We start from the raw sequence: 12,281 nt of genomic DNA, 5'->3' as shown, positions 1-12,281 counted from the left end.
CGGCCCGTCAGGAAGTCCAGTACCCAGTTGCACAGGGCGGGGTCGAGACCCAGGGTCTCGAGCTTGATGACGAGCTTGGAGGGTACTATGGTGTTGAATGCCGAGCTGTAGTCGATGAACAGCATTCTCACATAGGTATTCCTCTTGTCCAGATGGGTTAGGGCAGTGTGCAGTGTGGTTGAGATTGCATCGTCTGTGGACCTATTTGGGCGGTAAGCAAATTGGAGTGGGTCAAGGGTGTCAGGTAGGGTGGAGGTGATATGGTCCTTGACTAGTCTCTCAAAGCACTTCATGATGACGGATGTGAGTGCTACGGGGCGGTAGTCGTTTAGCTCAGTTACCTTAGCTTTCTTGGGAACAGGAACAATGGTGGCCCTCTTGAAGCATGTGGGAACAGCAGACTGGTATAGGGATTGGTTGAATATGTCCGTAAACACACCGGCCAGCTGGTCTGCGCATGCTCTGAGGGCGCGGCTGGGGATGCCGTCTGGGCCTGCAGCCTTGCGAGGGTTAACACGTTTAAATGTCTTACTCACTTCGGCTGCAGTGAAGGAGAGACCGCATGATTCCGTTCCAGGCCGTGTCAGTGGCACTGTATTGTCCTCAAAGCGGGCAAAAAAGTTATTTAGTCTGCCTGGGAGCAAGACATCCTGGTCCGTGACTGGGCTGGGTTTCTTCCTGTAGTCCGTGATTGACTGTAGACCCTGCCACATACCTCTTGTGTCTGAGCCGTTGAATTGAGATTCTACTTTGTCTCTGTACTGGCGCTTAGCTTGTTTGATAGCCTTGCGGAGGGAATAGCTGCACTGTTTGTATTCAGTCATGTTACCAGACACCTTGCCCTGATTAAAAGCAGTGGTTCGTGCCTTCAGTTTCACACGAATGCTGCCATCAATCCACGGTTTCTGGTTAGGGAATGTTTTAATCGTTGCTATGGGAACGACATCTTCAACGCACGTTCTAATGAACTCGCACACCGTATCAGCGTATTCGTCAATGTTGTTGTCTGACGCAATACGAAACATCTCCCAGTCCACGTGATGGAAGCAGTCTTGGAGTGTGGAGTCAGCTTGGTCGGACCAGCGTTGGACAGACCTCAGCGTGGGAGCTTCTTGTTTTAGTTTCTGTCTGTAGGCAGGGATCAACAAAAAAAAAAATTATTATTATTAGCTTCACTCGGCTCACTAGCAGTTTCAAACTAAATCTCAGTTTCCGCCATCTTCCGTCCCCCATATCCATTCCTTCCAACCTCCAAGGCTTCCCTGGCATTATCACTTAATTATAAACGGGGTGATTCGAGCCCTGAGTGCTGATTGGCTGACAGCCGTGGTATATCAGACCATAAACCACGGGAATGACAAAATATTTATTTTTACTTCTCTAATTACGTTGGTAACCAGTTTATGATAGCAATAAGGCACCCTGGGTGGTATATGGCCAATATACCATGGCTAAGAGCTGTTCTTATGCACGATGCAATGCAGAGTGCCTGGATATAGCCCTTAGCCACACCCCTTTCGGGCCTTATTGCTTAATTAACCAATCCAGTCATTAGCACTAACGTGTGACTACAGTCTTTCCCTCCCCTCACCTGAAGTTTAGCTCCATCATGCATGATCACACACCAGAGATCCAACACACCAGAATAACTCTTTATAATAACCATAACCTTGTCCCCAGGCTAATTGTGCATACATTGCGAGGCAGTGTCTTGTTAACGAGATTACAATGACAATGGTTATTTCCCCAAAGTTCAGTATACTGAACAAAAATATCAAATGCAACAATTTCTAAGATTTCACTGAGTTACATACATATATGAGGAAAAAAGTCAATTGAAATAAATAAATTAGGCCCTAATCTATGGATTTCACATGACTGGGAATACAGATATGCATCTTAGGGTTACAGATACCTTTAAAAAAAATGGGCCTCACAATGGGCCTCATGATCTCGTTGGGGTATTTTTGTATATTCAAATTGTCAATCGATAAAATGCAATTGCGTTTGTTGTCTGTAGCTTATGCCTGCCTATGCCATAACCCCACCGCCACAGTGGAGCACTCTGAGCAAACTGCTCACCCACACAACGCCATACACTTGGTCTGCGGTTGTGAGGCCAGTTGGATGTACTGCCAAATTCTCTGAAATGATGTTGGAGGCGGCTTATGGTACAGAAATGAATAATCAATTCTCTGCCAACAGCTCTGGTGGACATTCCTGCAGTCAGCATACCAATTGCACACTCCCTCAACTTGAGACATTTGTGGCATTGTGTTGTGTGAAAAAACTGCACATTTTAGAGAAGCCATTTATTGTCCCCAGCACAAGGTGCACCTATATGCCACACCTGTCAGGTGGATGGATTATATTGGTAAAGGAGAAATGCTCACTAACAGGGATGTAAATACATTTGTGTACAATATTTTAGAGAAATAAGCATATGGAACATTTCTGGGATATTTTATTTCAACTTAGAAAAAATGCGACCAACACTTTACATGTTGCGTTGATATTTTTATTCAGTGTAAATTGGTGTTCTGAGACAACGTAGCTGAGTGTATTCAGTTATATGTTCCATTCCAGTCTGTGGCTCTGAACGTGATCAGTGAGCAGACGATGAGGACGACCTCTGACCCCCAGAAGAGTCAGATGGCCTGTCTGGAGGAGGTCCATATCACGAACATCAGACCTAGGGATGGACTGGTGAGAAGAGTTAGCCTGCATCCCAAATGGCACCCTATGCCGTATACAGTGGTGTAAATACTTTAAAGTACTACTTAATTTGATTTTTGGGGTATCTGTATTTTACTTTACTATTTATATTTTTGCATACTTTTACTTCACTACATTCCTAAAGAAAATAATATTATTTTTACTCCATAAATTTTCCCTGACACCCAAAGGTACTTGTTACATTTTGACAGGAAAATGGTCCAATTCACACACTTATCAAGAGAACATCCCTGGTCATCCCTACTGCCGCAGATCTGGCGGAATCACTAATCACAAACGCCTCGTTTGTAAATTATGTCTGAGTGTTGGAATTTTAAAGGGTTTATACTTTTACTTTTGATACTTAAGTACATTTTAGCAATTATATTTACTTTTGATACTTAAGTATACTTAAAACAAATACTTTTAGACTTTAACTCAAGTAGTATTTTACTGGTTGACTTTGACTTTTACTAGTCATTTTCTATTAAGGTATCTTTACTTTTACTCAAGTATGACAATTTAGTACTTTTTCCGCCACTGACCGTATCCTGTATAATGCACAATGTTTGACCAGGGCCCATAGGTGTCAGGTCAAAAAGTAGTGACTACATAGGAAATAGGGCGGCATATAAGAAGCTGACTTATGCTTGAAATTAGAGAAGAGTCTTACATGATCAGCCCGAGCTAGATGTACTGCTTGATTTCTCAGTCTCTGAGATTGATTGCTTCTTCCTTACATTATGCTGTCCTGTGTCATCTCAGGGGTTGTATATCAAATCCACCTACGACGGGCTTCACATCATCACTGGAACCACAGAACATGTGAGTATCCCGTCTATCCCGATAGTAGTCTGGAGTAGTTTGGAGTAGTCTAGTAGTCTAGAGTGTAGATAGTAGATGGTCTGGAGTGATCCAGTCAGATGTACAGTACTGTGATGTCTCCTTGCTCACCATCGGTCTTTCTGTTGTCCTCTGCCCTCCAGTCTCCAGCAGACAGAACACACAGGATCCACGCAGGAGACGAGGTCGTCCAGGTCAACAAGCAGACAGTGGTAGCTACCTCATAGAGCTTCTCTCATCTGTCCATTATCTCTCAGCCTAACCCAGGGCTGAGAGAGACCAAATATCTTTGATAAATCAACAACAAGCTCTTACTCAATAATGGTAGGAGCACAGGGATAGACAGAACGTGTTGATGATGAAGGTTCTGCTGATGGGACTGATGATGATGGATGTGATGATGGGCATGATGATGATGGATGTGATGATGATGGGAGTGATGATGATGGATGAGATGATGTGATGATGATGATCGGAGTGAGGATGATGGATGTGATGATGATGGATGTGATGATGATGGACGTGATGATGGGAGTGATGACGATAGATGTGATGACGATAGATCTGATGATAGATGTGATGATGGGAGTGAGGATGATGGATGTGATTATGGGAGTGATGATGATGGATGTGATGACGATAGATGTGATGATGATGGATGTGATGATGATGGATATAATGATGGGATGATGATGATGGGAGTGATGATGAGAGTGATGATGATAGATCTGATGATGGATGTGATGATGGGAGTGAGGATGATGGATGTGATTATGGGAGTGATGATGATGGATGTGATGACGATAGATGTGATGATGATGGATGTGATGATGATGGATATAATGATGGGATGATGATGATGGGAGTGATGATGATGAGAGTGATGACGATAGATGTGATAATGGGAGTGAGGATGATGGATGTGATGATGATGGATGTGAAGATGGATGTAATGATGGGAGTGATGATGGGAGTGATGACGATAGATGTGATGATGGGAGTAAGGATGATGGATGGGATGATGGGATGATGATGATGGATGTGATGATGGGAGTGATGACGATAGATGTGATGATGGGAGTAAGGATGATGGATGGGATGATGGGAGTGATGATGGATGTGATGAAGGGTCTGCTGATGGGAGTGATGATGGGAGTGATGATGATGGGGGGGTGATGGATGTGATGAAAGGTCTGCTGATGGGAGTAGTGATGATGGATGAGATGATGGGGATGAAGATGGATGTGATGATGGATGTGATGAAAGGTCTGCTGATGGGATAAGTGATGATGGGAGTAGTGATGATGGATGAGATGATGAGGGTTGTGATGCTGGATGGGTCTGACGAGGTGTCCTATCTGTCTGTCTGTGGTGCCTCCAGGTGGGCTGGCAGCTGGACAACCTGGTGGGTAAGCTGAAGGCGGACCCAGCAGGCGTTACTCTGGTGGTGAAGAAGAGGCCCTCGGGTACCTTTAGCTTCACCCCGGCCCCCCTGAAAAACATGCGCTGGAGGCCCCTTCTGGTGCAGGTAGAGCCGTAATACACACACACACACACACACACACACAGCTTGATTGAAGAACAACCATAGAACAGGTGGTCCCAGTTCCCCTTATCCCTGTTGATATCATAGTGTTGAATCAATTCTGGATTTATTTTCATCTGTCATCATAGGTGTGACATTTTTGTGTTTGGTATCCCAGAGCTGTTTGTTTTTGGTGGAGTTTGACAAGATAGGACAAGTTCCTCAGTTATTCAGCCACCCGGGCTGTGTCTTTCAGTGGATGGGTTGTAACTAATAATGAATCCCTTCTTCCTATTTCTTCCTCAAAAAAAGAATAGCACAAAGTGCAACCATGTATTGATGTCAGACGTCTTCTGAAGGTGACTCGTGTTCACAGATCATGGGTCTAGTGTGACTGAATAGGCTTTGTGTTTCAGAACCCGTTTAGGAAGTGTGTTTTAAATAGATTGCATAGTCCTTCAAATGTCAGTAGTGGGCTGAGTCAGTGTACCAAAGGGAAATTTGCTTAATTCTAAATAACGCCATGTAACGCATTAGTATTTTGGTGATTGTTTTGCTGATCTTTATGGTGAAGTTGTCTCATTTTATCAGCTAAGCTACTTCAAGCCAATCATTTAACACATATTTCTGTTGTTTTAGTGTTTTTATTTGACAACATTTGGAAATATCTGGGAATCTATTCCGTTACACCTGCAATAACATCAATAACATCTGCTAAACACGTGTATGTGACCAATAAATATGTATTTGATCTGATTATTATAACAAGAATTTTGTTGTTCTGTGTGTTAGAGCGCCCTGACTATGCCTAAGATCCAGTCTCCAAAACATGCCAGTGAAGCCCGCATGAAAAAAGAAAAGCCAGCCATTCTGGACCTATTTATTCCTCCTCCCCCCACTGTACCCTATACCCCACGGTGAGTATCTGTCTGTCTGTCTGTCTGACTGTCTGTCGGTCGGTTTGACTGTCTGTATCTCTGCCCTTCTCAGGCTTTAGGAATGGGATAACACCAACTCTTGTTTAGTCCATTAAGTCCCAAACATGTACTTATAACTTCTGTTGAAATTACTGTTTGGGAAGAAAAAAGTATTTGTACCCCTACAATGCTGGATACTCCTCTGTTAGCTGGATACTGCTCTGTTAGCTGGATACTGCTCTGTTAGCTGGATACTGTTCTGTTAGCTGGATACTGCTCTGTTAGCTGGATACTGTTCTGTTAGCTGGATACTGCTCTGTTAGCTGGATACTGCTCTGTTAGCTGGATACTGCTCTGTTAGCTGGATACTGCTCTGTTAGCTGGATACTTCTCTGTTAGCTGGATACTGCTCTGTTAGCTGGATACTGCTCTGTTAGCTGGATACTGCTCTGTTAGCTGGATACTGCTCTGTTCGCTGGATACTGTTCTGTTAGCTGGATACTGATCTTTTAGCTGGATACTGTTCTGTTAGCTGGATACTGCTCTGTTAGCTGGATACTGCTCTGTTAGCTGGATACTGCTCTGTTAGCTGGATACTGCTCTGTTAGCTGGATACTGCTCTGTTAGCTGGATACTGTTCTGTTAGCTGGATACTGTTCTGTTAGCTGGATACTTCTCTGTTAGCTGGATACTGCTCTGTTAGCTGGATACTGCTCTGTTAGCTGGATACTGATCTTTTAGCTGGATACTGATATTTTAGCTGGATACTCCTCTGTTAGCTGGATACTGCTTTTTTAGCTGGATACTGCTATGTTAGCTGAATACTGATATTTTAGCTGGATACTGCTCTGTTAGCTGGATACTGCTCTTTTAGCTGGATACTGCTCTGTTAGCTGGATACTGCTCTGTTAGCTGGATACTGCTCTGTTAGCTGGATACTGCTCTTTTAGCTGGATACTGCTCTGTTAGCTGGATACTGCTCTGTTAGCTGGATACTGCTCTGTTAGCTGGATACTGCTCTTTTAGCTGGATACTGCTCTGTTAGCTGGATACTGCTCTGTTAGCTGGATACTGCTCTGTTAGCTGGATACTGCTCTGATACTGCTCTGGATACTGCCCTGTTAGCTGGATACTGCTCTTTTAGCTGGATACTGCTCTGTTAGCTGGATACTGATCTTTTAGCTGGATACTGATATTTTAGCTGGATACTGCTCTTTTAACTGGATACTGCTCTGTTAGCTGGATACTGATCTTTTAGCTGGATACTGATATTTTAGCTGGATACTGTTCTGTTAGCTGGATACTGCTCTGTTAGCTGGATACTGATATTTTAGCTGGATACTGATATTTTAGCTGGATACTGTTCTGTTAGCTGGATACTGAGCTTTTAGCTGGATACTGATATTTTAGCTGGATACTGCTCTTTTAGCTGGATACTGCTCTGTTAGCTGGATACTGCTCTGTTAGTTGGATACTGCTCTGTTAGTTGGATACTGCTCTGTTAGCTGGATACTGATCTTTTAGCTGGATACTGATCTGTTAGCTGGATACTGATCTGTTAGCTGGATACTGATCTGTTAGCTGGATACTGATCTTTTAGTTGGATACTGCTCTGTTAGCTGGATACTGATCTGTTAGCTGGATACTGATCTGTTAGCTGGATACTGATCTTTTAGCTGGATACTGATCTGTTAGCTGGATACTGATCTGTTAGCTGGATACTGATCTTTTAGCTGGATACTACTCTGTTAGCTGACATTGATGTTGTTTCTTCTTTTCCTCTCATCACAGAGATGAGAAGCCTACAGCCAGTGTCAAACTGAGACCGAAGGGTTCACAGTCTCCAAACTCCTTCCTGGATGAGGGCAGACGGCGCTTCACCATTGCAGACTATGACAACAAGATCAGAGTCTGCCCCCCTCGTGAGCCCAACCTACAACCAGCCCAACCAGCCCCAGTAGCCCGCCTGAGACAACGGACATCCAGACGGGGTCAGTACCCTAACATACACACACGCACAAACAAACACACACACACACACAGGGTCAGTGCACACACACCCAATCACACTTTTACCCAGATTAATCACAGTAAAGATTGATAATCATTGAAAAGATTGATATTTGAACTCTTTACAGGTAAACCACGGCCCCTGTCCATGCCTGTGGACTCGTGTTTGGGCATGTCTGATTCATCCTCCAGACCCTGGCCCCAAGGGAGAAAAGGTACACCTGCTACATCTATAGGACTGGGTGCCATCTGCATCCCAAATGGCACCCTATATAGTGCACTACTTTTGATTGGGGCCCCGGTCAAAAGTAGTGGACAATATAAGGAATAGGGTGCCATTTGGGATGGAACCTAACTGAGGCAAATCCACTGTTATCAGAAGGACCATTTCACAAGCTCATTTACACTGCAGAACAAACTGAGGCAGACTCGGATTGCATGCCTTAAATTCTTAAGTCATTGTTCATTAACTTTGGGGTAAGCCCCAGCATAACCAATGTTGACTTTGGCCGCAACTTCTTCTTAGACTCACTTATTCTTAAACAGCGATGGTTCGGCGGATGTTGTGAGACAAGTGTGTTCGTTTGTGTATGTCTATGAGTATATCATGTGTGTTCGATGAGTATATATACATGTACCAGTGAAAGTAGGCACAAAGGTTTTACTGGTCAGAGTACAGTCAGGAAAAACTCTAGTTTCTAGCTCTAGTTATGCATCTACAGTATATGCCAGCCCCATGCTGAGATTCCTGTCTTATATATGGTTCTTGCATGGTGATGATGTTCTTGGATGGACAATGAAGTCCTATTCTATTCTACTCTTGCAGGAGAGGACATCCTGCACAGATACCTGAGTAACGAGCGCATCGCCACCATCTCTGAGGAGGCCTCGTTCTTCCCCCTACCCTACAGACCCCTGGAGGGTCGATCTGGCCAGCTGGTCCGTGGCGTCGACCACATCCGGGGCTCCCAGTGCTTCATAAATGCTGACCTGCACAACAGCGCCACCATCCCCTACCAGGAGGCATCGTCGAAAAAGGTCCCGGCTACAATTATGACCCCTAGTGCTGCTGCTACTCCCAAACGCCCTCCGTCTGAACCCTCTTCGATCCTGGGGGGCTGGCTAGCCCGCCTCAGGCTGTTGAGTCATTGACGAGTGCCTCGACCTTGTGGACAGTGGAACGTGTGTCGCCCCCACTGCCTTTACCTTGCTATAATCTAACAGTGGTATGGTTTCTCCACTCAGTATTCTGACTAACACCTACCATACCTGGAACGTTCTGTTGGAACTTGGAACACGAAAACAGCTTTTGGAAGCTTTGCTTCATTTCAACGCCACATAGCCTAGGGGTAGACCATTTGGTTGGATCTCTCGCTACATTTCAACTCCTTGGCGTGACAGACCTGGTTTAGATTCAATATGCTGACAGATTCAGAATGTTACGTGGAGGAGTTGGAGAAAATGACAAGAAGGTTTCTGTTTCTGCTCATTTTCCTAATCAAGAGAAGGACTATCATTCAGGTTTAGGGAACATTAGCCTTGCTTCTGTAGTTGAACTGTCCTATGTGTAAATTGTTAAGTTATTTAGTTTGTGTCTGTACAGATTTCTTGTACATACGGCTAAAATCAATTTAAGAAGTTGATTTGATTTTTGTACCGTTTTATTTTGTATTTCATTTCATGAGTTGATATATAGATATAATTAAACGCCTATCATTTTATTTGAGATCATGTGCTTCTCTTCATAGTGTTTCATGTTACTATGCGATGGACATAACTGCCAGAGTTGGCCTTTCTTGAAGCTACCTTATGAAAACCCTTGATCCGGTGCTGTTACAAATAGTGTGTTTGTGTGTGAGTGAGTGAGTGAGTGAGTGAGTGAGTGAGTGAGTGAGTGAGTGAGTGAGTGAGTGAGTGAGTGAGTGAGTGAGTGAGTGCATATTTTTGTGAAGTTCAGGTAACATTTCAAAAAAGTGTAACTACTTTATCTCACTAACTGGTCTTCAATAAAACAGGAATGATTCAATGTGAAACTATAACATGATGTCATGACCAGGAAGACACTGAGACACAGATAGTGCAGATACAGATAACACTAACCATACATACTGAACATATGCAAGAGCTGTGAAGCTTGTATTAAAGGAGGAAATCAGTGTCTTCATTCCAATAATAAAATAGAAAAAAGCAGCAGTAAAAAATAACAATATATACAGGGGGGTGCTTGTACAGAGTCAATGTGCAGGGGCACCGGTTAGTTGAGGTAGTATGTACATGTAGGTAGAGCTCATTAAAGTGACTATGCATAGATGACAACAGAGAGTTGCAGTGGTGTGGAGAGGGAAGGGGGGGGCAATGCAAATAGTCTGGTAGCCATTTAACTAGATGTTCAGGAGTCTTATGACTTCGGGGTAGAAGCTGTTTAGAAGCCTCTTGGATCTAGACTTGTCGCTCCGGTACCACTTGACGTGTGGTAGCAGACTGAACAGTCTATGACAAGGGTGGCTGGAGTCTTTGACAATTTGTAAGGCCTTCCTCTGACACAGCCTGGTATAGAGCTCCTGGATGGCAGGAAGCTTGGCTCCAGTGATGTACTGGGGCGTTCACACTACCCTCTGTAGTGCCTCGCGGTCGGAGGCCGAGCAGTTGCCATACCAGCCAGTGATGCAACCATTCTGGATGTTCTCGATGGTGCAGCTGTAGAACCTTTTGAGGATCTGAGGACCCATGCCAAATCTTTTCAGTCTCCTGAGGGGGAATAGGTTTTGTTGTGCCCGCTTCACGACTGTCATGGTGTGCTTGGACCATGTTGGACCTTGTTGTCGATGTAGACCCCAAGGAACTTGAAGCTCTCAACCTGCTCCACTACAGCCCCGTCGATGAGAATGGGGGCGTGCTCGGTTCTCTTTTACCTGTTGTCCACAATCATTTCCTTTGTCTTGATCACGTTGAGGGAGAGGTTGTTGTCCTGGCACCACACGGCCAGGTCTCTGACCTCCTCGCTATAGGCTGTCTCGTTGTTGTCGCAACTCACAATACTTTTCAAGTGCTTTGCAATATGAATACCTCTGTGATAGTTTCAACATTTTCTAAACTATAATGAAAAGGTGCAATTTCACTTTTGGTTGCTTCTTTCTTATTTGTTCTTTCTTATCTCAACAATAATTACTTAGAAATAATGATCTGATTGCCATTTGAAAACATAATTATAACATATTGCAGAACTTCGAAAAGTTTTTTAATGCAGACCGATCATGAGGCAGACTTTGACATAGCTTCCCATTAGGTACAGATGTCAATTCGACGTCTATTCCATGCTGGTTCCACGTAATTTCATTGAAATTACGTGGAAACAACGTTGATTCAACCAGTGTGTGCCCAGTTGGTTAAAGCTCTGTTACTGTTTGATCACAGAAAGGACTATAGCCTGCCCTACATGGCATTTCACAATCAGATTGGAATCTAGGATTTAAGCATACTAACTCACTGGTACACACTACGCAGGTCAGACAGGCAGCCCGTGTCTGGAAAGAGGTTTAGTTGTGAATTGGAGAACAAATCCCAGATAAAGTATTTTATGAGAGTAATGCATGTGATGTAATATGATCATATGCCTAAAGATTAAGGCCCAGGTCCTCCATACTCAACTGGCGGAAAAATAAGAATAATAAAAAATAATAAGAATAATTGTTTTATTTTATTATTGTTGGTACCATATAAAACACACATTAGACATGGAATACAGCAAAAACAACAAAAATATCTGCCCCATGCATGAGTTGCGAAGTGGGGGTTTGTTACTACGCTGAAAAATTACATTATACATCCGGACTTTTGCCACCTAAGAAAATGTGTGCGACCGGACTTTCTCAAATAGTACTTGAGCACCCCTGGCCTAGGTGTTCTGAAGGAACTATCAAGTTGTTTTCAGCCTGCATTAATTTGTTGCCTAAAGTATGCAGCCTTTAAGAACTACGGCGACTTTCAGTGGCGGATGACAGAACAGCATATATCAAGCATGTCACGGAGGAAACGGTTGTCACTAGTTACCACAGCCACAAAGTCAAACTCCGCCCATTTGTACAGTTTTTCGTTTAAAAAATGTATTTTAAACCTTAACCTTAAACCAACCACACTGCTAATCTTATGCATAACCTTAACCTTAAATTAAGACCAAAAAGCAAATTTTTGTTTTCAAACTTTTTTTTGCTAAAGCCAATTTGGACTTTGGTGGCTGTGGTCACTAGTGGAAACTGAGAAATGTTGAACCA

The 12,281-nt window shown here is 43.5% G+C and overlaps 1 protein-coding gene across 2 annotated transcripts in view; it reads left to right on the top strand.

Moving 5' to 3' along the window:
* The window catches only part of LOC112249996 (connector enhancer of kinase suppressor of ras 3), a 43,951-nt gene extending 34,220 nt beyond the window's left edge, over positions 1 to 9,731 (top strand). Inside the window, exons 6-13 of one of the 2 annotated variants that reach the window (XM_024419781.2) lie at positions 2,587 to 2,706; positions 3,481 to 3,540; positions 3,702 to 3,770; positions 4,940 to 5,086; positions 5,876 to 6,000; positions 7,792 to 7,991; positions 8,139 to 8,225; positions 8,837 to 9,731. In XM_024419781.2, coding sequence (XP_024275549.1) covers positions 2,587 to 2,706; positions 3,481 to 3,540; positions 3,702 to 3,770; positions 4,940 to 5,086; positions 5,876 to 6,000; positions 7,792 to 7,991; positions 8,139 to 8,225; positions 8,837 to 9,162 — 1,134 coding nt within the window. In that variant the 3' untranslated portion in view covers positions 9,163 to 9,731. The remainder of the gene's footprint in view (positions 1 to 2,586; positions 2,707 to 3,480; positions 3,541 to 3,701; positions 3,771 to 4,939; positions 5,087 to 5,875; positions 6,001 to 7,791; positions 7,992 to 8,138; positions 8,226 to 8,836) is intronic. The other variant, XM_024419782.2, reaches the window with a different exon arrangement.
* The last annotated feature ends 2,550 nt before the right edge of the window (positions 9,732 to 12,281 follow it).

Source organism: Oncorhynchus tshawytscha, linkage group LG05, assembly GCF_018296145.1.
Source record: "Oncorhynchus tshawytscha isolate Ot180627B linkage group LG05, Otsh_v2.0, whole genome shotgun sequence".
NCBI classification, from domain to species: Eukaryota; Metazoa; Chordata; class Actinopteri; order Salmoniformes; family Salmonidae; genus Oncorhynchus; species Oncorhynchus tshawytscha.
The sequence above is the reverse complement of the archived record's forward strand: the minus strand, read 5'-3'. Positions and strand labels throughout refer to the sequence as shown.